The sequence below is a fragment of the Citrus sinensis genome, chromosome 3 (assembly GCF_022201045.2).
Source record: "Citrus sinensis cultivar Valencia sweet orange chromosome 3, DVS_A1.0, whole genome shotgun sequence".
In the NCBI taxonomy this organism is placed as follows: Eukaryota; Viridiplantae; Streptophyta; class Magnoliopsida; order Sapindales; family Rutaceae; genus Citrus; species Citrus sinensis.
Window position 1 is genome coordinate 21,923,469 of NC_068558.1, and position 27,202 is coordinate 21,950,670.

At 35.7% G+C, this 27,202-nt stretch overlaps 1 protein-coding gene across 1 annotated transcript; it reads right to left on the reverse strand.

Moving 5' to 3' along the window:
- Nucleotides 1-219: 219 nt before the first annotated feature.
- On the reverse strand, nucleotides 220-26,461 carry LOC127901279 (uncharacterized; the record flags this gene model as incomplete). The annotated part of the gene is given in 4 exon segments (XM_052438275.1): nucleotides 220-299; nucleotides 22,426-22,863; nucleotides 23,485-23,554; nucleotides 25,760-26,461. Coding segments are annotated over 4 exon segments (1,290 nt in total), but the record flags the coding sequence as incomplete, so codon positions are not given.
- Between the last annotated feature and the right edge of the window lie 741 nt (nucleotides 26,462-27,202).

The window sequence follows — 27,202 nt, forward strand, 5'->3', positions numbered from 1 at the left end:
TGACAGTGGATCACAACTGTGTATGAGGTGGCATGTCAGTGTCAAATAACGCGTAAAGCACATGGCTCGCGAGTCAAAAAGGAGACAGTAAAAAGAAAAAGAAACAATGATAAAATAAAATAATTAAAGACAATAATACAAATGATAAAATAACAGTGAAATAAAATAACAGTGAAGTAAAAGGATATTTACAGGTAGTTGCGACTGTGGCTCACATCTTCCTCTGGTTTTACGTCCAGAAATGGCTTGAACGCCCTCTATGGGTTGAGCATAGGCTTCCCATCCAGTTTTCTTATAAACTGGCAAACAGGGTCGTTTATAGTCAGATTCTCGAGACTATATCGTGCATGCTCTTCCTAGAATAATGGCCATAACTGGAGAATCGCTCTTTGCACATATCCACTGGGATGCGTTTCAAGAGACAAAAGGATATCATCCAATGACTCCTTATTCAAGCCATCTCTAATGAATTGAATCTTATCTTCCCCGTTATCAGATACCATTCCTAAAGAACATGGGTTTTTATCGCAACTCATTCTGGCACACTTATGACAAGCAACAGAAATTCTTCGAGCTCTTTGTTCGAAATGATATGACCGAGAACAATATCTTGTTTTACCATAAAATGGCACTTCTCCCAATTTAAGACCAAGTTCTCTTCGAGACATCTCTGCAAAACTAGTGTTAGATGATGTAAACATTGATCAAACGAGTCACATTGATCAAGGAATCGTTCAACCATATTAGACAAAATGCTTAATATGCATCGTTGAAATGTAGCAGGTGCATTACATAATCCAAATGGCATCCTCCTATATGCAAAAGTGCCAAAAGGGCAAGTGAAAGTGGTTTTCTCTTGATCTTTCGGTGCTATGGGAATCTGATTATATCCTGAGTAGCCATCTAGAAAGTAATAAAATACATGGCCTGCTAATCTATCAAGCATTTGATCGATAAATGGTAAAGGAAAATGGTCTTTACGTGTGACTGAATTTAACTTTCTATAATCAATGCATACACGTCATCCTGTAGTTACTCTAGATGGTATCAATTCATTATCGGCATTGGTAACTACTGTGACTCCTGACTTTTTAAGGACAACTTGTACAGGACTGACCCATGAACTATCAGAAATTGGGCAAATGATACATGCGTCTAATAGCTTAAGGACTTCAGTTCTAACAACTTCTTTCATGTTAGGATTTAACTGACGTTGCATTTCTCTAGTAGGTTTAGCATTTTCATCGCGGTGAATATAATGCATGCAGTCTACTGGGTTTATACCTCTTATGTCCGCTATGGTCCATCCTAATGCTCCTTTGTGCTCTTTTAAAACATCCAACAACTTACCTTTTTGTTTGTCATTTAAGGATGATGAGATGATTACCGGCAGAGTACTTTCTTCTCCTAAAAATGCATATTCCAGAGTGTTGGGCAATGGTTTGAACTCAAGTTTCGGTGGTGAGTCTGATGATGGGATGAGTTTCTTCGATGATGGTGCTAGTTGTTTAACTCTTGACTTCCATTTATTAGTGTCCATGGATGGTGCTAAGTCAAGTAGGGCGTTAACCTCATCGACTGATCTGTCAATATCAAAATCCAAACCAAAGTGAGTTAAGCATGTTTGTAAAGGGTCATCACTAAGGTTTGAAAGAAAAGTGTCATCAACTAATGCTTCAATTAAATCCACATCAACAATTCCATCATCTGCATTGTGAGGTTGTTTGGTAATGTTGAAAATGTTTAGCTCCATAGTTATGTTGCCGAAATGACAACTGCATATTTCCAGTCCTGCAGTGAATGTGAGCATCCGCAGTTGCCAAGAAAGGTCGGCCTAGAATAATGGGGATGTGCTTCCTTGAATCCTGTATTGGTTGAGTGTCAATTACAATGAAATCAACAGGAAAATAAAACTTGTCTACCTGGATAAGCACATCCTCCACAATACCACGAGGTATTTTCGTGGACCGATCTGCAAATTGTAACACCACTGATATGGGCATAACCGACCTTGGGATTTTATGATGGGCTCAGCTTTGTGTTAATAAAAATAAATATCTTGGCTTTATGTAATAATTAAGTTTTTAAATAACCTAAGAAATCTCTATATGACTTTTACTTTTCTGTAAGAAAGTTTTTGCTGGATTGTGCTAAACTTTTAAAATTCGTATTTATATTAAGAGTAATTATTTTTTTAAGCATTTTTAAGTAAATAATATAGTGGAGTGTTACATCTTGAAGATCCAAATAAGTCTATGTGAAGTTGTTGAAGATAAGGGTGGGCAATTTCGGATTTGGATCGGATTCAGATGAATCTGATCATATTTCAGATAATTCGGATTGAAAAAAAATTCATCCGAATTCAATCCGACTTTAAATCCGATCCGAATTATTCGGATCGGGTGAAAATTTTGGATTACTGGGATTCAGATCAGATCATATGAGTTTGGATTTCGGATTACTTTTCGGCTTCGGATTATATTTTGGATTCGGATTAATTTGGATTCAAATCGGATTTGGACCTTTTTCACAATTCTCACAAAAATTTATGAAATCTATAATTAATGAAAACTTACTAACCATTAAAAAAAATGAAAACAAGTTGACAAATGGCAATGTATTGTTTCCTTGACAATATGGCATTGACATATACTAAGAAAACAAGCCGATACAAAGTTTCCATTCACAAAAGTAAAAAAATATAAACCATTAAAATGAAAACATTTAAATAATAAAATCTAATAATCTATAATGAACGGCCCATTTATATTCTCATATGCATTCATTTTGTACAAACACTCCCATTTCATTTAATTAGTAATGCTCTTACAAGCTAGGTGCATAAACATTACTCCAAGTCCAAGCCTCCAAATAAGCAACACAAAATAAACATTGCTCCAACTCTCCAAAGTCCAAATGAATAACACAAAATAAACTTTACTCCAACTCCAAGTCTCCAAATAAATAAACACAAAATAAATATTATCATTATATCATCCAACAATAAAATAAACCAAAATAAAAATTATCATCCAAAAACGATTAGATAGACTACAATTCTTCAAACCAAAAGTACAATAACACCAAATTAAACTCACAACACACTTTGATGAGTCCATAACTTTTGCTTTCCAACTACCAACTTCAACTTTCCTAACATAAGATCACAAACAATTATCATGTTACAATTGACTTAAAACCAAAAGTAAAACAATTATAAATATAATACCTTGAAAACAAAAGATCTATTAAATTTAAGAGTTACCTATTCAAATATCATGATGAGTACTAGCACCCATCGTTGTAATTGTTGAAGCTTGTGATTGTACATACTCTTTAAAATGAAACAAAAAACATAATAACTTATAATTAGTGCATGAGTAATTTAAAAAATGTGTTATAATAAATTTAAAAGGTATTATATATAAAATGTAATATAAAAAATTTACCTTCTTGTAACTCCATTTGATATATATGATCTTTCAACTCTTGATTAAGGTCGTAGATGGGAGTGGCAAAATGTTTAGACTGTAACCAATTTTCAATGCAAATCAATGCTTCAATCATAGTGGGAGTTAAAGAACTCCTATATTCGTCAATGATACAACCCTCAGTTCTAAAGGCGGACTCCGAAGCCACAGTAGATACCGGAATTACAAGGATAACCCTTGCTATTTTCTGCAATATTAGATACTTCGACCCGTTCACCTTCCACCATAATAAAACACTTAGTTTATCATTACTAGGATCTTCAATCGGGTCAAGTAAGTGTCTGTCCACCTCGGTCGTCACAAGCTCGCCCTCGTTTTGAATTAAAACTTTCTTAGCATATCCAAGAAAAGAGCGAGCAACTCATAAAGTATCATCACCATGTTCCATTATGTACCCTTGTTGCCGATCTGTGTCATCTACAAGGTGCGGAGAAGAACTAGAACCGCCACTGCCACCACTGGCACTGCCACTAGGAAAACTCTCACTAGGCAATGGTAGTGAGGAGTTCCATCCACTATATGCATCAGAAAGTGAATTCAACAAGCCTTTCATCACCGCGACCATTTCTTCAATCTTCGTACTATTATCGAAAAACATCATACTAAAAATATGTTTAGTAAAATCCATTTTGCAGCGCGGATCAAGTATTGAGGCAATAATCAAGATTTTGTTGATTTTCTCCGTGCACTCCCAATATTTGTCATATTTTTCCCTCATGCTAGAAGCCATCAAATGCACATAAACATCTTTGCTTTTTTCTAATGCACTCAATGAATCATAACAAAGATTAAAAGTGACACTCAAAGAGGCTGAAAAAGTTAATGTAGCATCATAAAAGATCTTTAAAAACCTCACAATTCTTTCAGCATGTTCCCAATCTTCAAGCTCAAGTGGCCCCACCCTTTTTTTCTCATTTTCTTCCTCTCAAAAGTATGCTTCATATGGTTTATCTACTTCTGCCATCCTCTCAAATGCCTCCCGAAATTTCAAAGCAGTCATCAATATCAAATAGGTGGAATTCCACCTAGTGATACAATCTAAAACCACAATTCCATTAGGGCCTTTCACATGATCTACACACTGTTTAAATGCTTTCAATCTCGAAGTGGATGATCTCACATACTTCACAGCATTCCGAATACCGGCAACTGAGGCATGCAACTCTTTTAACCCCCCAATGACAATCAAAATTAAGATATGTGCACAACAACGCACATGCATGTAATCACCCCGCAACACAAGTGCATCAACATTCTTCCACATAAGCATTTGGTTCTTCACATAATCAATAGTAACATCATTATCAATAATTATTGCACACACCCTCTCTATTCCCCATTCAAGCAAACAGGCCTCAATCTTTTTGCCAATCAACTTCCCTTTATAGTCTTTAATCACGCTGAAACTGAGAATCTTCCTATGTAAACACCAATCACTATCAATAAAGTGAATTGTGACTACCATATAACTCATGTTCTGAACTGAAGTCCATATGTCAGTTGTAAGAGACACTCTCTGCTTATTTTTACATATCAAACTCTTCAAAATTCCCTTTTCTTCCAAGAACATATCCCTAACATCTCTACTAATAATTCTCTGAGATGGCATAATAAACTGAGGAACAGCTACATTGCAAAAATGCCTAAACCCTTTGTTGTCAACAAAATTAAGCGGCAACTCGCCCAAGAAAATCATTTTACTGACTGCCCTTCTACAAGCTTTTTGACTCCATCCTTTGGCCAAAACCATATTACTTGCATTTCCTTCACCACTGTCGGCTGCCAACTTTTGTTGTCTTTCATCTTGCTCTCGCTTCATGTTCAAGTATGCTTCACATACTTTTAAATGAGTTCCCATATTACTAATCCCATCAAACCTGGGATGGCACTGATATATCTTGCCACAATGGTTGCACTTTGCTTTATATTGATTGTCCTCAAGTACAATGTAATGATTCCATGTCTCGGATCTTTTCTTCATTGGTCGTCTCTGAGTTGGCTTCTTCCGCTTTGTATTTGTCTTTTCTGTGGGTACTTGTACACTTTCAACTTCATCATCATCATTTGAATTTGATTTTTAATGTCTAGTCATATGAAAATACAAAAACGATATCAATCATCATTGTTTTGTAACTTTCGTTTATGAATTTTCAACTACAAAATAAATATGACTTTTGACCATATATAATCTCTTCAGCCAAGCTTACTAGTTATACAAATTCATTCATCAAATTATTATTTGGAAATAAAGCAATTAATGACATTAACTTATCATAAAATAATTCTACTACCACAACGTACGGTATGAAGTTGAATTTTTAATTTTAAAGAATTGATATTGTTCCTTAGTTATTAATAATTAATAAACTAATGTTACAAATGAATAATCATACATTAAATAATGATGATTATTTAATAATTAATAAATTTGAATTTTTTATTTTGATGAAACTATATTGTTTTTTAGTTTATTAATAATTAATAAAATTCAGCTAAGCTCCTTAAATAATGAATTATCAGACAATGAAAATGAAATAATGAAAAAATCAAAAGAAAAAATTTCAACTGTGGAGACTGAAGAGAATGAAAATATGAACAAATCGTATATTTCAAAGTTTCAATACATGGACAAATAAATTCATCTTTTGTTGTCTTTCCCATCGCAATTTATATTTTATAGTTATACATCAATACATATTCATGTCTTTCTCAACTAATGTTACAAATGAATAATCATACATTAGAAAAAATAAAAGGAAAAAACAGAACAATTCAAGAACAGTAAATTTTTTAGTTTCCAAGTTTCAAACAAATCGCATAGACACAGACGTGTTAGGCCTTGAGAGAAAATGGAGAGAGGTTGAAAAAAGCAAGAGAAAGGGGAAGAAAAATCCTTAAACCCATGACCAAGCGGCTAGCCGCTTGCTCTTGCGTTTGGGGGCATTTTCCAAGCGGCTACCCGTGACTAAAGAAGCATGAAATTTTAAGTTTCAACTTTCAATTGTCATGGGTCGAGTTTAATTGCTTACCATGAGTAAAGTTGCTAGCTGCTCGGGAATAGTGGAAGTGGACTATTGGCGTTTGGCGTGGCAACTGGCCGGCTGGACGTGATCAGTGGTTGAAGTCTTGAAGAGGCAGCTACTAGCTGGGTTTGGGTCGATTAACTGGGTTCCGTTCGCCTAGGTTTTGCTCGAAATCAGCTAGCTTCCAGTCGATTGGTGTCGGCGGGCTAGCGGCAGCTGAGTTTTGGGGTGTCGTTGGACTTAGGGGTCACCGGTGGGTTAATGGGTTCAAGACGGATGACGGGATGAAGCTGGTTTTGGCGTTTTGCTTTTGTCAGCTACTCGCTGAGTCGCTGTGTCTTTTGTTAATGTTTGACAGTTTGAGTTGGTACTTGGTACTTGGCTATGACTGAGATCTGAGAGTGAGTGAACTAGTGAGTGGTGAATTAGGCTTAGTCCTTAGTCGTTTAGCTTATTTTTTTTAATTTTCATTTTTTTTTACAATGCAGATCCGATCGGATGATTCGGATTGATCTGAATTCAATTCGATCCGAACCAAATCCGATTGGATCGCACAAATTTCAACTAATCGGATTTTCCTTCAAATCTGAATCTGATCCGAACCGAACAAAATCCAATCCGAACCGAACAAAATCCGATTGGATCGCACAAATTTCAACCAATCTGATTTGCCTTCAAATCTGAATCTGATCCGAATTAGTTCGGATCGGATCAAATTTATTCGAATCCAATCCGATGCCGACCCCTAGTTGAAGAGGTTTTGAAGTATAAATATGATTTTTACGTTTAAAAGAGGTTTTGATTTGTTTACTAAATTAGCATGCTTCACAAATTCTATCTTTTTGAAAACTAATTTTTGGAAGACCTTTGAGTAAATCATTTTTGGAAATCTTTGATATTAAGTCCATGCTTGCATGTCCTAGTCTTCTATGTCATAACCAACCATCATCATGCAATGCGGAAAAATATTTATCATGTGTAGATGCACAATCTATATTAATGGTATAAACATTGACACATCTATTTCCTACAAACAAAATCTTGCCATCACATGCATTCTCAATAACACATCTAGTTTTATCAAAAATAACTTTATAACCCTTACCACACAATTGACTAATACTAAGTAAATTGTGTTTCAAATTTTCAACCAAACACACATTTTCAATAAGAGTAGAGGATACATTACTGACATTGCCAACACCAATGATCTTTCTTTTTGAATTACCTTCAAAGGAAACATTTCCACCGTTCTCGACCTTGGTAGAACTTGAAAACCAATAGTAATTCTCTGTCATATGTCTTGAACATCCACTGTCTAAGTACCACTTATTTTTCCTTTTCTTTGATCCCTGAAGAAAAAGTTTCCAAGTTTTAGGTACCCAAAACTTCTTGGGTCCTTGAGTGTTAGCAATAGTTCCTTTTGAAACCCAAATACATTTGACACCATAATATGCATTTCTTTTCACTGGATATATATTTTTCATGTGACCATCTTGATTACAATAACATATAACTTGATTGTTAATGGAGGTATTACTCACAAAGTAATTCTTATAATACTTTTGTTTCAAATTTGGCTTATAACCAATACCTCCTTTGTCAAACACACATTTTTGTGAATTAAGTAAGTTATCCAACATCTTTTGCCTATTTGTGAATTTTAGCACAATTTCATTTAGCTCATTATTCTTCTTCTTAAGCATTTCATTTTCTTTTTTCAATTCATCAACATGTGATTTTTCATTATCATATGAAATTTTTTGTTTACCTTTTAAAGATGCAATCCTATCATGCAACATTTTATTGTCTAATTCTAATTCCTTTATATGTTCATTCAATGAATCATTACATTTTTGCAGGGCATAATTTTCATTTGTAAGTTTTAGCATTTTCGTTTTACCAATTTTTATCCACTCATCATGCAATTCTTTAAAGGCATTATGTAACTCATCATATGTTGGAAGATCACTTACCTCATCAAGTTCATCAAATAATTCTTCCCTGATTGCCATGAGAGCTAGATTTGTCATCTCTTGATGCTCTTCATCATCACTCGTTTCCTCATCGCTATCATCCCATGTGGCTACCATTGCTTTCTTCTTGAGCTTATTGAGAAGAGGACATTCCGACCATTTATGTCCGAGCTTTTTGCATTCATAACAAGTAATTTGCTCTTTCTTCTCCTTTTGATTTTTAAAGTTTCTGAACTTTCTCCGCTCACTAGTTTTCTTGTAGAATTTTCTAAATATCCTAGTTAGCATAGCCATCTCCTCATCATCCAGTTCACTTTCCTCATCACTCTCATATTTTTAAGCTTTGAGAGCAATGCTTTTCTTCTTCTCCTCATGCCCTTTTTCTATTGTCAAGTCTTCTTCATATGAAATAAGAGAGCCAATTAAATCATCAATAGGTAAAGTATTTAAATTTTTGGCTTCTTCAATGGTAGTCCTCTTAGGTTTCCATTCTTTTGGAAGTGACCTAATAATTTTGTTGACTTTCTCACTATCTGAAAAAGTTTTTCCTAGGGCTCCTAGGGTGTTAACTATGTCCATAAATCTTGTATACATAAAATACACACTTTTATTTTGTTCCATTTTGAACAATTCGTATTGACGAGTGTATCTACTGATTTTAGACTCTTTAACTTGATTTGTCCTTTTATAGACAACTTTAAGTTTATTCCATATTTCTTGAGCACTCTCACAACTAGATACTCTATGAAATTCTTTCTCATCAAGAGCACGAAACAAAGCATTCATTGCCTTGGAGTTTAAAGATATCTTTTTCTTTTCTAACTCACTTTATTGACTTGACAGTTTTGGAATATCATCTCCTACTTCATTTTTAGTCATAGGCATGAATGGACCACCACAAACAACTTCCCTAATTTCATAATCTAAAGCTTGCAAATCAATTCTCATCCTAGTTTTCCAATATGGGTAGTCATTACCATCAAAGAATGGTGGCCTAGTTATGGATATTTATTTTATTTTAAGTCCAGCTTTAGAGTTGATAATAAATATAACTAGCAATCCTTACTCGCTCTATCCTACCAAATCTGGTGCATCCTAACGACACTACCAAATTGTTGGCGTCGTGGCTGGGAAATAGTATCTAGTTTGTTTATTACCATTCGTTTTATTTTTTTCTTACTTATTATTTTCTCATTTATTTATTTACTTATTTTATTTTAATTAGTTATTTATGTTCTATATTTAGATTTTTATGAGCATAGAGGACATTTGACTAAAACTCCAACAACTTAGAGCAACCTCATCACATTCAGAACTCGATTTTTCCATCCACATTCCACTGCCGAAGATAGAGCCAAGTAGCCAAGAACCCCGAACTAATGGCCTAGAACAACAACTGAACACTTAAAGAGTTGGCGGCTCTTAACTTGGACCAACAATTATGCATTTAGAATCTAAATCCTTAGGTAAACTTCGAACTCAAATATGGAATGATTCATATTCTGCCTATTTTTCATGGTCTTGTAAGAGAGGACCCAAATAAGCACTTAAGGAAGTTTCATGTGGTATGCTCCACAATGAAACCAGCTGGAGTTACTGAAGAGCAAGTTAAGCTAATGGCCTTTTTGTTCTTTTTGGCAGATTTAGCAAAGGAATGGCTTTACTTTCTTCCCTCCGGTACTGTCACCACATGGAGTGACATGAGTCGGCTATTTTTGGAGAAATACTTACCAGCATCAAAAGCTGGCAGCATTTGAAAAGAAATTTATGGAATCCAACAATATAATGAAGAGTCACTCTATGACTACTAAGAACGATTAGTTATGTACTAGTTGCCCCGACCATCAGATAAATGATCAACTCCTTATTAAATACTTTTATGAAGGTCTACTCTAGATAGATAAGAGCATGATTGATGCCGCTAGTGGAGGACCACTGGTGGATGAGACACCAAAAGCAGCTGGAAATTTCATTGCCAACATGGCTGCTAATTCCTGACAATTTAACACTGGGAACAATCAACTACCGCCACCTAAGCGAGTTAATAAGGTAAGAACAACTTCCCTATAATAATAAGTTTCAAATCTTACTTCCTTAGTGCAACAATTAGCTCTAGGGCAACAGGTGAGACCGTGTGGTGTATGGTCCATGGTTGGGCATGTAACTGATATGTGTCCTACTCTCCAAGAGGGTTCACATGAGCAAGCCAATGCAGTTGACGTGTTCTTAGGCCAATCAAGACAGAGGTATGATCTTTACTTTAATTTTTGCAATGAAGGTTGGAATGATCATCATAATCTTAAGTATAGGAACCAACAACAAGTCGTTCCTAATGGGCTACCCCAAACAACGGATACAACAGCCTTACTAAATTCGGCCACCTCCTCCTCTCTATAATTAAGGTACGTCCTTAGAAGATCTCGTAAAAGCTTTTGCTACCAATTCTATGCAATTCCAATAAACTATCCAGACACAGCTCCAACACTTGGAGAATCATATTGGCTAATTGGCCACATCTATGAGTAGGATAAAGGCTAGAACTTCAGGAAAGTTAACATCTCAACTAGAAATTAATCTGAAGAAAAATGCTAGTGTCATGTCGCTTAGGAGCGGAAAGCAGTTGGAACCATCATTAGCTAAGCCATCAAATGTGTCTATAACATCATCACATCTTATGACTAATCCCTTCCCTAAGGCTGTTCCTTTAACAGGAAAGGACGATTCTCACTCTACACTGCCAGTCGTCTCATCTGGCAAGATAAGTACCCTTTCATCTCAAGTTAAGACCCTTCATGTTCCTCCACCATTTCTTAATAGGATTAAACAATCCAAAAAAGATGAGCAAGAAAATGAGATCCTTGAGACTTTCTGTAAAGTAGAGGTAAATATTCATCTACTCGATGCTATTAAATAAGTGTCGCATTATACAAAAATTTTAAAAGAGATTACGCAACAACAAACGAAAGTTGAGCGGTAACGAAAAGGTAAGAATACGAGAGAATGTTTCTGTTATACTTCAAAGAAAACTCTTTCTTAAGTGCAAGGATCCAGGCACTTTCATTATCCCTTGCACTATTGGCAATATCAAGTTTGAAAGATGTATGCTAGATTTACGGGCTTTAATTATTGTTATGACATATTCGATTTATAACTCCTTGAATTTAGGTCAAATGGAGGAAAATGGTATAATTATTCAATTGGCTGATAGATCTAATGTTTACCCGAAGGAGTTTGTGGAAGATGTTCTTGTGCAGGTCAATGAATTGGTCTTTCCAGCTGATTTTTATATCCTTAAAATGAAGGATGAGTGATCACCCAATCCCACAGCTATTCTATTGGGGCAACAATTCCTTAAGATGACCCGAACCAAGATCTATGTTCAGATGGAACCCTCACAATGGAATTCGATGGTGAAGTGATCCACTTCAATATCTTTGAAACGAAGACGTATCCCAGTGATTTACACTATATTTTCGCATAGATGATATGAACACTTTAGTGTAGGAAATCTTTTAGTTATCTGGTAACGACAATTTTAAAATCGTCATGAGCAAAAATATTATAAAGGAGGATTCTAAAAAACAGGTAAATTTGTAATATCCGGATGATGAGGTAGAGGAAGCTATGGCAATCTTAGATGGAGCAGCCCCATTACATACCAACAGGTATGATGTTTCTTACCTTAAATTGCTTTATCCAACGAGAAACTTTTACCTTCAGTTATGCAAGCACCTATCTTAGAACTTAAGCCACTCCCAAAGCACCTGCAATATGTTTACTTGGGTGAGAATGATACACTTCCAGTCATCATTGCTAAAACTCGTACTCCAATTCAACAAGAAAAGCTAATTAGGGTGCTTAGGGATCACAAGATGGTGATTGACTAGACCATTGCTAACCTTAAGGGAATTAGTCCTTCGATGTGCATGCATCACATTTTGCTAGAGGAAGGGTTTAAACCAACAAGAGATGCACAACGTTGCCTTAATCCACTAATAATAGAAGTCATAAAAAAAAGATATTAAAGCTTCTTAATGTAGGAATTATCTATCCCATTTCTGATAGTAAATGGTAAGTCTTGTGCAGGTAGTTTCAAAAAAAATAGGCATCATAGTGGTCAAGAATGAAGAAAATGAGCTTGTGTCAACTAGGGTTCAAACGGGGTAGAGAGTTTGCATTGACTACTGCAAACTAAATGCGGCCACTCGTAAGGATTATTTTCTTTTGCCATTTGTTAATCAAATGCTTTAAATGGTCATTCTCATTATTGTTTTCTGGATGGTTGCTTAATTTATAATCAGATCGTTATCACTCCCTGGAAGACCAAGAGAAAACGATCTTCACATGCCCCTTCGGCATATTTGCTTATCAGTGCACGTCGTTTGGTCTCTGTAATGCTCCTGCCACATTCCAAAAGTGTATGATAAGTATTTTTTTCAGATTATATGGAGAAAATTTTGATAGATGTTTAGATAACTTTACACTTGTGCTTAAACGACACATTGACATTAACCTTATGTTTAATTGGAAAAAAATGTCATTTTATAGTTAATCAATGTATTGTACTAGGACATGTTATTTCTGAAAGAGAAATTGAAATTGATAAATCTAAGATAGATCTTATTCGCTCCTTACCACCTCCCGCTACTATAAGGAATGTTCATTTCTTTCTTGGTCATGTAGGCTTCTATCGCAGGTTTATCAACGACTTCTCCAAGATAGCATCACACCTCTGCAATTTACTTCAAAAGGATGTGACTTTTGACTTCAATGAAAAATGCCAAACAACCTTTGAGAAATTAAAAGAGCTTTTGACATCAACCCTTGTGATTCAACCACCAAACTGAGATTTACCTTTTGAGATCATGTGCGATACCTGTGGCTATGTCGTTAGAGCTGTGCTGGTACAGCGTGTGGCCAAGCTTCCTCATGTCATCTACTATGCCTTCCGTATACTGAATGATGCACAATTCAACTACTCCACCAACAAGAAAGAACTTTTAGTGATTATCTTTGCCTTGGAGAAATTTCATTCTTATTTGATTGGATCTAAAGTAATCCTTTACTCTAACCACTTAGCTATTAGGTACTTACACATAAAAAAAAATGCTAAGTCGCGCCTTATTCAATGGATACTCCTATTGCAAGAATTTGACTTAGAGATTCTAGATAAGAGAGGTTTTGAAAATTTAGTGGTAAATCATTTAAGTCGTCTTACCCATAACAAAGATGCACTTCCAATGCATGAGAACTTTCCGAATGAGCAGTTACTACAGGTAGGTATAGTTATTCCTTGGTATGCAAATATTGTAAATTACTTGGTTATTAAAACAATACCAAAGGAGTTGACCCATGCACAAAAGGACAAGATAAAGAGTGATGCAAAGCACTATGTGTGGAACGAGCTACACTTGTGGAAGCATTGCTCTGATCAAGTTATTATAAGGTGTGTACCCAAAACTGAATTTACTTCTATTCTTAGCTTTTGTCATACTTTGGCTTGTGGAGGACGTTTTGGACCAAAGAGAACAACCCTTAAGGTACTTGCAAGCAGTTTTTATTGGCCATCATTGTTTAAGGATGCATATCTCTTTTGCAAATCTTGTGATCGTTATTAAAGAACAAGTAATTTGTGACTTAAAAATCAAATGCCAAAGTCTCCCATTCTTGTAGTAGAATTTTTTTATGTTTAGGACATCGATTTCATGGGACAATTTCCTTCATCCTTTTGTAATCTCTATATTGTTCTTACAGTTGATTATGTTTCAAAATGGGTGGAAGCAAAAGCTACCCAAATTGACAATTCAAAGGTTGTGGTAGATTTTATAAAGTGCAACATTTTTATGAGGTTTGGAAAGCTTAAGGCTATTATCAGTGACAGAGGCACTCACTTTTATAACAGGTGAGTAAAAGCTCTCTTTCGAAAATACAACATCACTCATAAGGTCTTTACATCTTACCATCCACAAACTAGTGGGCAAGCTGAGGTGTTTAATAAAGAAGAGAAATCAATCCCTGAAAAGACAATTAATCCAAATAAAAATGATTAGAGCCTACAACTTGATGATGCACTTTGGGCTTAGAGAACCGCATACAAGATGCCCATAGGTATGTCACCTTACAAGTTGGTATATGGTAAGCCTTGTCATCTTCCGGTGGAGATTGAACATAAAGCTTAGTGGGCTGTGAAACAATGTAACATGGAGTTGGATGCTGCTGACCAACACAAGAAGCTCTAATTGCAAGAATTAGAGGAAATTCATAACGATGCCTTGAGAATTCTCAAATCTACAAGGAAAAGACTAAGGTTTTTCATGATAAGCAGATTTTGAGAAAGAACTTTGAAGTGGGATAAAAAGTTTTGGTATTTCATTCTCGCCTTAAGTTGTTGTTACTAATGTTTTTCCTCATGATGCAATTGAGAAAGAACTTGCTAGGAAGCTTCCTCACCTAGCACCCAACAACTATAAATAGGGGTGAGCCCTCTTTATTTACTCATCACCACACCACACACACAACTACCAGCACAAGCTCTCTTGTAATTTCTTTTTAGTGTGTAATAAAATTATATTTGCTGATATTGCTCTCTCTTCTTTCTAGCATTGTCGCAAGAATCGTTGCTTGGCTAGTTTGAGAAGATCGAAAGGCTTACTTAGCGACTTGTGTGCTAGAAATCGTCTAAGTGTCGCACGGGTTGGCTGCGCAAAACACTGATCCCGTGACATTAGGCTTACATTGAGAATAATGTAAGAATTAAGTGTGGGGGGGCGATGATTTCAAACGTAGTTTTTGTTGTTTTGGCAACTTTTGCATTAAAAAAAACCAAAAACAAATTGTTTGTCTTGAATAACCCAATGATAAGAATTTGATTGACAATAAATATGGTTCTTAGAAAGGGTTTAATATGGTTTTAGTTTATACTTGATTCTTATGTTAATTTCCTCACCATGAGCATTAATATCTATTCTTTCATAATTTTGACTTAAACTTTAAGATTGATACAAACTGAGTTGAGAATTTTAAATTGAGTAAATGATTGTTTGTCTTGATTCTTATCTCCTGAATATAGTGCAGTATACACAGGCACCATAGTTAGAAATAGCTACCTATAACCCTTAAGATTGAAGCTATTCTTCAGTAATTTGGGTCAATGTGCCACCAATATGTAGATGATAATCTATCATGAGGAGAAAGATACTTTAAGGGGTAAAGTAAAAGCTCCTGACTATAGATGTTAAAAAAAAATATCAATCAAGGGCATGTGGTTAAAAATAAAAAGAAAAGAAAAATAAAAAGAAAATGCACATAAATGCCTATGAAAAAAAAAAGTGGATATCAAGATGATAAGATTAGTTTGACCTACTCTTTTCTTTATTCAAGGCAAAGGCTATTGATATTGAAGATTTTGGCAATGGATTTTGATTGAATTGATTCATACACACACACACACACTATAAAAATCAAAAGAGAGATGTAATTTACTATTGAATTAAAGTTAGAACTTTGATAATATTTGAAATTTTCTTTGAGCTATATAAGTTATGCAATCTTTAAGGCTTATACTATTCCAAAGGGAAAAAATGAATGATCTTTGTGGGATCATCGCTGAAGTTCTCACAAGACTCTAACTCATCCGCTAGGGCCGCCTAGGGGTTTTAAGACTTGTTGCATATGCTAAATGCAATCGTGATTTCCTACGAAATTGGACTAGTTTAAGTTTTCTTTTTGTCTTATTTTAGGTTTGCTCAAGGATGAGCAAAGGTTAAGTATGGGGGAATTTGATAAGTGCATATTTTCTCTACATTTTACTAATTAATTTCTCCATCTTTTTCTTGTTTTGGTCTTAAAGATTCTAATTACTTTAGTAAATTTTTAATTTAGTTATTTTCTAATTACTTTATTATGTTAATTTTATCTTAGTTTTTATATTTTGTAATTTTAAGTATATTCAAGGATTAAAGAGGAATTAAATAAGGACATTCAGGGAAAAAAATATGCTTTAAAGAATCAGAAAGGAAAACAATTGAAGATTTTTGGGAAGCCAATAAAATTAATTAATGTTCATTCGGAAGATTATGGCCATCACGTGGAGACTAAGGAAGAAATTGAATCTAATTCAATTTGGTGGATTTGCTTATGCCCATATATGAATCTAATTCTAATTCAACCTAATATATTTCTCTACTTAATGCTTCCATTATTTTAAATTTAAAAAGCTTGTTTTAAATTATTTATTGGTTAGAGATTAGGTGAAGAACTTGTTTTACTGAACGACATATTAAGGAAAGATTGTGTAACACTCCACTAAAATATTTATTAAAAAAATGTTTTAAAACGTTGTACTTTTAATATAAATATAAATTTTAAAAGTAGTTATACACAACAAACAAAACTTTCTTACAAAAAGTATGAGTCATACAGAGATTCCTTACCATATTTCAAAACTTTTATTATTACATAAGCTGAGATACTTATTTTTGTATTGAAACAAAGCTGAGTCCATCATAAAACCCAAGGTTTGTTATGCCCATATGCACTTTGTCTCGGTTAGGACTTGGCGCTAGCTTGCTGTTGTGAAATTTTAATGTACTCGCAAGCGCACGAATCTATTATAGTATAGATCAATGGTGACGAGTGTCGATCCCACGAGGAGGTGGATTTTAATTGTGTAGAATTAATTTTGTGAATGGGTGATTGGATTTGTGGTGGAAATTATTTGGAATATGCTACAACTTAAATTAAAATGGCGAGAATAAATTCTAAAATTGGTATTGAAATGACGAGAAGAAATTGAAGAGAATTCTATTGAAATGACGTACTTGGGTATCTGGATCCGTATCAACATGCATCATGGGCTAAATAATCCTTATTAATGTCAATTAAATCATTAGGGGGGAATCCACACCTCATGAACCACGCTCTAATCAATATGGTGCTAAGGGCTTATCGTGCCAAATAATAATAACCTTGTACTAGGGGGCCGGTGAAACCAAGGCGGTACTAGACAAGAATATTATTATTTGTCGACGAGAAGTCAAAACATCCACAAAAACTAGAGGGGAAGAGAAAATAAATTTACCAAATTAAGCCCATGACACATATTGAGACTTCACCTTCAACCCAAGCTTGAAAGAAAATTAGCCACTCATAATTGAACTAGGGGTAAAATGGGAATTTATTAAAATACGAAGAAAATACAAGATGGAGAAGGAATTACAGAAAATGGATCCCAAAAATGGATTCAGAGATATCAAATTAGGGGGGGAGGCCCCCTTTTTATAGATACATGGAGTAAATCATGGCCATCGGATTAAAAACAGTTTGGACGCTCAGGATTGCGCCACGTCATCAGTCAACAGTCCACGGTTTGACCACGCGGATGAACAGTAACGCGGTTTGGTTGAAGATAATCCTGTGTGATGCATGTACCGTACGCGAGATTTTTCATCCACTGATATGCTGCCACGTCACCATCAACAGTACATAAGAATTTTAGCCCAACAGGATCGTGACACCTCATTAGTCAATGCCACATCATCGGTCAATGCCACGTCATTGATCCATCTATGTGAACAGTGTTGTGAACAGTAACGTAGTTAGTACCGTACATATGAATGGTGCCATTTTTCCTTTTATGATCCTTTTAAGGTTTTCGACTATCCTGAGTTCAAAGTGATGTCCGTTTTGCCGTCCGATCTCTCCTTTATTGTGAAATGACTATAATGCCCCTAAAATACATAAAATACTTAATTAAAATAAAACACATGTAATTAAATCACAAGAAGGTTAAATACATAAAAGTAAGGGTTGTTAGTAAGACTTGAAATGTAAAATGACGGTTTTCTCCTTTATAAATATGCATTTTCTAACACTCAACACACCCCCCAACCAGCTTATTGCTAGTCCCTAGCAAATGAAGCGAAAATAAAATTCAAATTCAAAATGATTTTTTTTTAAATTTAGAAACACTCGTGTTTATTCAATGAGATTAATGATAGCAATCAAATAAAAGTATAAGCATTATCTCCAGTCTAAAGTAACATCACACCCACATCAACCATCCACATGAATCAGCCCAGTAGACTTTGTTATAACTACTTTCAAGAATGACATGTCAAACCCCAAAATCTCACTAGAAGTAGTGACACTCTCACAAAGAAATTAAACCCAATAAAAATAGTCACTCCAATGAATGATAATTGAGAGAAAATAATGAAGAAGTGATATCACATGCTCTCACCAAGATGAAATAAATATGCCCTCAGCTTAAAAATAATACGATCTCAAGTCAAATAAAAACTGTTAGTCAACCTAATTTATTTTTTTTTTTTATATGCACCACTACATCTTTTTAGCCCATATAACTAGCTTCTACTTCAGATTATAGTTCCCTAAAATCAGGAAGGACTTTTATTAGGATGTAACGTAGGCTAGGGACATGGTTAACAAAGAAAGGAAATAAGGAAAACAAAGTGTATGTTTGAGAAAAATGCAGAGAATTTTTTTTTTTTTTTGGAAGTTGCAAGGTGGATTTCACCTATTATTGTTATTTTTATTCTTTTGAAACAACAACTTTTGTTTTGTTATTTTTTTTTTTTGCTTTTTTTTTTTAGTATAACTTCACTGAAGAACATAATTATTTACATTTTCTCAAACATAAATAGGTGATGGAACTTATAAGATATCGGGTAATACTCCAAATCGGAGTGGGTCAAGATGATAAGTTGACAAAGAAAATGTTTTTTTTTTAAAGGCTCAAAAGGGTTAACTATGGATATTTAATAAAAGAGATGGCTAGAAAGGCTCAAACGGATCAAAGATGGCCTTTCCATCGTCTTTTAGGGCTCTAAATAACCTTCCATATGTACTAGTTAGATGGGCCTCCAAATGTAGCAACACACTTTTTTTTCTTTTTTTTTATTTTTATTAAGGGTTAACTCAAAAGAAATCTAAAAATCGTGTATACAATAATAAACTATTAAGCTGTATAAAGAATGGGCAAAAGGGTTACTCTCCAAGAAAAATGATAGGCTCAAAAACTCACTTGGTACTTATTATGACATGTTCATTCCTTCAAGCAACTCATATATGTCTCCGACATCAACATGTAGAGTAGCAAACATAATGTAACATCACTTAAGACCAAAGATAATACAAATACTAAAATTTAAAATTAATCATGTCACCCAATGTTAAACCAAATCACACAATTTTTTTTTTTTAAACAACATTCTACCCCCCAACCTATTCTAAACATGAAAGGAAAATATGCATGCAGAAATGTGAAAATGATGCAAAAAAAAAAACTAATTAGAAAAAGTACACTTAAAATGATAGAAAAAGAAAATGATTTTTTTTTTTTACTAAGAAGATGCGTTTCTAGAGGCACTACACTCCATATTCAACCATCTTCGACTCAAAAGTTGGAAAATATATATTCATAGAGGAGAAATTAATAAGAAGAAAAATAAACATCAAAACTTAATAAAGAAAAAGAAAATGTGTAAATTTTTTTTTGAATTTTTTTTTTCAAACGATGAAGATGCGTTTCTAGAGTAACTACACTTCATATTCAGCCATCTTCAACACAAAAAGTTAGCAACAGTTAGTTTCTACAACAAAAAATCAGTAAAAACCTAACCAAGATTCCACAATTGTCGACTATTCCCTCCCCCCAACCAGAACGAAACATTGTCCTCAATGTTTGAAAGGAAAGAAGTAGAGTTTAGAAGACATCACCTGGGTGGTGCAACACAGAAGAAAATATTTACAGGCGGAGAGTTAAATCTAATTTGTACTTCTTACTGCTGCTACTGTTACCATCATTATTTGGACGCTCCAACACAAAGGTCCAGGGGTCTGGCTCCGGTCGATAAGCTTGTAACATATCAAGTAGCTCATTAGCAGTGTGAGCACAAATAAAGATTTTTTTCGCATTAAAGGGAATGAAATAGTTTTTTATTGCATGGTTAAGAAATGCGATAAAGCCATCATAAAAGTTATTGACATTTAACAAACCGATGGGTTTCTGGTGGATGTGCAGATGGGCCAAGATGCTAGTGTGATAAGTGCCTCTAGTGTTGCAAGATCTCCTGGAAGGAAAATAAAAGCATCAGCATGATTAAGCATTTCAGTTATTCTTTCTTGCATACCTAAGACGACTAACTCTTCTCCAGTTGATGAGTCAGACGAACTGCCCAATGGTTTTAGGACTCTTGGGATGATGCCTAACACTTGACTTCCTCTGATAAAAGCTGCTTCTGAAACCATTTTGGATAACCCTCGGTTACCTCCTCCATACACCAAGTGTAATTTTCTCGCTGCTATGCTTCGATCAAGATCTATGGCTGCCTCAACGAACTCTTTATGTTTGCCATAGGTAAAACCGGAAAACACACAAATGTTCTTGAATTGTCTATTGGGAGTAGCTGCCATTGTGATACTTCTCAAAAACAATTTGTGAGTGCTTGACAAAAGATATCACATTTAAGAGTCTTGGTGATAGTGGGTCATGGTTGTGTATGAGGTAATATGTCAGTGTCAAATAACGCGTAAAGCACGTGGCTCGTGAGTCAAAAAGGAAACAGTAAAAAGGAAAAAGTAAACAGTAATAAGAAAAAAGCAAACAGTAATAAAATTATTAAAGACAATAATGCACACAATAAAACAATAGTGAAATAAAATAACAGTAAAGTGAAAGGATATTTACAGGTAGTTGCGACTGTGGCTCACATCTTCCTCTGGTTTTACGTCCAGAAACGGCTTGAACGCCCTCTATGGGTCGAGGATAGGCTTCCTATCCAGTTTTCTTATAAACTGGCAAACAGGGTCATTTATAGTCAGATTCCCGAGACTATATCGTGCATGCTCTTTCTGGAATAATGGTTATAACTGGAGAATCGCTCCTTGCACATATCCACTGGGATGCGTTTCAAGAGACAAAAGGATATCATCCAATGACTCCTTATTCAAGCCATCCCTAATGAATTGAATCTTATCTTCCCTGTTATCAGACATCATTCCTAAAGAACATGGGTTTTTATAGCAACTCATTCTGGCACACTTATGACAAGCAACAGAAATTCTTCGAGCTCGTCGTTTTCTTGCATAATTTCCTTTACCACAACCAGGCATGTATGCAATAAATTTTGGAGGTAACTCACCTGCCGATCGTACTTTAGCCTCGATTAACCAACGGATGTCAGCAAGTATGTTATTCCTCATGAGTAATCGCATGCGTTCGGACCGAGCTTTATAAATCGTAAGGAGGGCATTCTGAGGAAGTGAAGGGAATCGCTTGTGAAGCTTCGCTAGAATCTCATTTCTGTCCATACTTTCGCCTCAGAATATCAGTTATTATGGGAAACTGAAGTAACCGACTTGATTGTCACGGAGTACCGTTATCCGCCACTTCACCGGGGTAACAAACTAAAGCACACAAATAGAAAAACAAATTAAAACACACAATTAAAATCGTCCTCTTATTGAATTTACCTCAAGCTCCAACTGGATGTCGTAAACACTTCTCTCAATGTCTCTGAGTTGGCGTTCTAAACCCTCAACATAGGCTACTAACTCTGGTGGTTGTAGAGCCCAAATGCGTTGTGTTTTACAAAATTGAATCTGCCTTTTGAGATGAGTTTTGACACGTTGAAGTGGTTTAAGAATGTTCAGGAGGAACGGTCTAAGTATGAGACTCATGATTAAAAATGATAAGAGAAAACTTAATGGTAAAATAAACACACTTATGCAAAAACAATTTCAATTAGCAAAAGAATAATAATAAAAAGAAAGAAAGAAAAATCAAATCAACGAAAAGAAAAGAAAATCAATTCAAATTTGGTGGGTCACTCAAATTTATTTCGGTGTCTTCGTCATGTGGTTGGTACTCTAGATATGGCTTTAATCTTTGACCATTAACTTTAAACGTGACACCGTTCTTTGGGTCCTTAATTTCAATTGCCCCATGTGGAAAAACAGTATGAACAATAAAGGGACCAGACCAACGAGAGCGTAACTTACCTGGGAATAGGTGCAAGCGAGAATTAAATAAAAGCACTTTCTGACCTGGAGTGAACAATTTTCTCATAATTTGCTTATCATGGAAGACTTTTATTCGTTGCTTGTAAATCTTGGCATTTTCGTATGCATCATTGCGAATTTCTTCAAGTTCTGCCAACTGTAATCTTCTTTCTGAGCTGGCTTACTACATGTCAAAATTGAATTTCTTGATGGCCCAATACGCACGATGCTCGAGTTCCACAGGTAGGTGGCAAGCTTTTCCATACACTAGCCTGTAGGGTGACATCCCAATCGGGGTCTTGAAAGCCGTTCTATATGCCAATAATGCATCATCAAGTCTTAATGACCAATCTTTCCTGTCTGGCCTCACCGTTTTTTCTAATATGTGCTTTATTTCTCGATTGGATATCTCAACTTGGCCACTGGTTTGCGGATGATACGGAGTTGCCACTTTGTGTGTGATTGAATACTTTGTCAAAAGAGCTTTGAATGCTTTGTTACAAAAGTGGGCACCACCATCACTGATTATCGCTCGAGGGAATCCAAAGCGTGAAACAATGTTGCTTTTTAAAAATGCTATCACCACCTTGTGATCATTGGTCCTACATGGAATAGCTTCTACCCATTTTGATAGATAGTCAACAGCAACCAATATGTATTGATGACCAAAAGACGGGGGAAAGGGTCCCATGAAGTCGATACCCCATACGTCAAAAATCTCAACCACTAAAATTGGATTTAGTGGCATCATGTTCCTTCGCGTAATGCTCCCCATTCGTTGACACCTATCACATGAAGAACAGAAAGTGTAAGCGTCTCGAAATATAGATGGCCAATAGAAACCACATTGTAAAACTTTAGTCGCTGTTTTCTTAGCACTGAAATGGCCTCCACAAGCTTGTTCATGGCAGAATAAAAGGATATTCTGAATTTCACTTTCTGGGACACATCGTCTAACAATTTGGTCTGCACAATACTTGAACAAATACGGGTCATCCCAAAAGAAATTCTTTATCTCTGCAAAGAATTTAGCCTTATCTTGCTTGGTCCAATGCTCTGGAAGTTTACCTGTAACAAGATAATTAACTATATCAGCATACCAAGGTAATACTTCCACATTCATTAATTGTTCATCTGGAAATGACTCATTCAATGGTAATGATTCTGTAATTGTGTCAAAATGGAGACGAGAGAGGTGGTCCGCCACAACATTTTCTGTCCCTTTTTTATCTTTGAATTCCAAGTCAAATTCCTGCAAAAGTAACACCCAACGAATTAGTCTAGCTTTTGCATCTTTCTTTGTGAGAAGATATTTAAGAGCAGCATGATCTGTGAATATAATTATTTTACAACCAATGAGATAAGATCGAAATTTCTCCAATGCAAACACTACTGCTAGCATTTCTTTTTCAGTAGTTGAATAGTTCAACTGTGCATCATTCAATGTCATACTAGCATAGTAAATAACATGCGGAATTCGATCAACTCTTTGTCCTAATACTGCTCCTACTGCATAGTCAGATGCATCACACATGAGCTCAAATGGTAAGCTCCAGTTTGGGGGCTGAATTATGGGTGATGATGTCAACAAATGCTTTAATTTTTCAAATGCCACAAGACATGAATCATTAAAGACAAAAGGTGCATCCTTAGCAAGTAAATTGCATAAGGGTCTAGAAACTTTGCTAAAATCTTTAATGAAACGTCTATAGAAACCAGCATGCCCAAGGAAAGATCTTACTTCTCTGCCTGTTTTGGGTGGAGGAAGATTAGAAATGAGATCCACCTTGGCTTTGTCAACCTCAATACCTTTGCTCGAAATGATGTGACCGAGAACAATACCTTGTTTTACCATAAAATGGCATTTCTCCCAATTTAAGACCAAGTTCTTCTCGATACATCTCTGCAAAACTAGTGTTAAATGATGTAAACATTGATCAAACGAGTCACCAAAGACAGAAAAGTCATCCATAAAGACTTCAAGAAATCGTTCAACCATATCAGAAAAAATGCTTAGCATGCATCGTTGAAATGTAGCAGGTGCATTACATAATCCAAATGGCATTCTCCTATATGCAAATGTGCCAAAAGGGCAAGTGAAAGTAGTTTTCTCTTGATCTTTTGGTGCTATGGGAATCTGATTATATCCTGAGTAGCCATCTAGAAAGCAATAAAATTCATGGCCTGCTAATCCATCAAGCATTTGATCAATAAATGGTAAAGGAAAATGGTATTTACGTGTGACAGAATTCAACTTCCTATAATCAATACATACACGCCATCCTGTAGTTACTCTAGTGGGTATCAATTCATTATCAGCATTCGTAACTACTGTGACTCCTGACTTTTTGGGGACAACTTGTACAGGACTGACCCATGAACTATCAGAAATTGGGTAAATAATACCTGCGTCTAATAGTTTAAGGACTTCAGTTCTAACAACTTCTTTCATATTAGGATTTAACCGACGTTGCATTTCCCTAGTAGTTTTAGCATTTTCATCAAGGTGAATGTAATGCATGCAGTCTACTGGGTTTATACCTTTAATGTCTGCTATGGTCCATCTTAATGCCCCTTTGTGCTCTTTCAAAACATCCAACAACTTACCTTTTTGTTCGTCATTGAGGGATGCTGAGATGATTACCGGTAGAGTACTTTCTTCTCCCAAAAATGCATATTCCAATGTATTGGGTAATGATTTGAGCTCGAGTTTCGGTGGTGATTCTGATGATGGGATGAGTTTCTTCTCTGATGGTGCTAGTTGTTCAACTCTTGACTTCCATTTATTAGTGTCCATAGATGGTGCTGAGTCAAGCAGGGCGTTGACCTCATCAACCGATCTGTCAATATCAAAATCAAAACCAAAGTGAGTTAAACATGTTTGTAAAGGATCATCACTAAGGTTTGAAACAAAAGTATCATCAACTAATGCTTCAATTAAATCCACATCAACAATTCCATCATCTGCATTGTGAGGTTGTTTGGCAATGTTGAAGATGTTCAGTTCCATAGTCATGTTGCCGAAGGACAACTGCATATTTCCAGTCTTGCATTGAATGTGAGCATCCGCAGTTGCCAAGAAAGGTCGGCCTAGAATAATGGGGATGTGCTTCCTTGAATCCTGTATTGGTTGAGTGTCAATTACAATAAAATCAACAGGAAAATAAAACTTGTCTACCTGGATAAGCACGTCCTCCACAATACCACGAGGTATTTTCGTGGACCGATCTGCAAGCTGTAACACCACTAGAGTTGGGTGTAATTCTCCCAGTCCAAGTTTCACAAATACTGAATAAGGCAACAAATTTACACTAGCTCCTAAATCCAACAAAGCATTCTCAATTGTGCGGTTCCCTATACTACATGAGATAGTGGGGGAGCCTGGGTCTTTGCATTTTAAAGGAATTTTATGTTGGAGTATAGAACTAACGTTTTCTATTAAAAATGCCTTCTTTTGAACATGCATATTTCTCTTTTTAGTACAAAGGTTTTTAAGAAACTTAGCATAAGATGGAACTTGTTTAATAGCATCTAGCAAAGGGATGTTAACACTTACCTGTTTGAAGATTTCAAGAATCTCACCTGTGGATTTTCCCTTCTTTCCTTTCGCTAACCTCTGAGGAAATGGAGTTTTAGGAACATATTCTCGTGGGTTGGTTTCTTCTTTTTCCTCCGGTGGTGAGTCCTCAACATTCACAAGTACGATTTGATTTTCTTTTGTCACCGGCATCTCCACTTTGTTGTCGACTTCTTTTCCTTTTCGCAAGGTCATGACTGCTTTGACTTCTCCATGCTGCTGTGGTGAACTGGTACTTGCTTCATGCACTCCTTTAGGGTTAGACACTGGTTGACTTGGAAATTTGCCTTTCTCAACAGTCATTGCCAAGGTCTGAACTGAAGAAGCAAGTTGTCCCACCATCTTCTCGAGGCTTGAAACTGATTGAGCTTGTGAGTTGAAGCCTGCTCTCAACTCATTTCGTAGTCCATCAATGGTGCGGTTCTGTTGCTCAATCGTGGAGTGAGTAACATTCCTGAAATTCTGGAATGCATCCTCCCATGGTCTAGGTTGAGAGTGGTTTTGGTTCTGATTGTATGGTCTAAATGCTGGCTGAGAGGCTTGAGGATTTTGTGGAATTGGTGGAGCTGGAGCTGCTGGTCCGTTCTGTTGGAATCCTTAAGACCATGAAAAATTGGGGTGGTCTCTCCATCCAGGGTTATATGTGTTAGAGTATGGGTTGTAATTCGATGGTTTTCTCATTACACCTATGGCATTGGTTTGATCTGAGTATGAGTCATGGTCATGTGGCTCTGTTGATTTAGCAATCGATAATGATGCTATTTGTCGAGAGACCTTCAATTATCGCTTTGACTTCTTTAATTTCTGAACTTGATTCGCCAATGTGAACCTCATTTACTCCCTTAATTCTTCTAGTATTCCTGAGTGATCGACTCCGTTGTTGGGAATTATCCGCTTGTCGCTGGAAGAATTCCCAAATCTCTGATGCACTTTTTGACATTAGCTCTCCTCCACTTGTTGCCATTAGCCATTCTTGCACATTCGGCAATAATCCCTCCAAAAATTATTGGCATTGGTGCCATTTCTCGTACCCATGATGTGGACACTTCAAGAGTAGCCCATTGAATCGCTCCCATGTCTCGAAAAATTGCTCGTCCTCTCTCTGGGTAAACT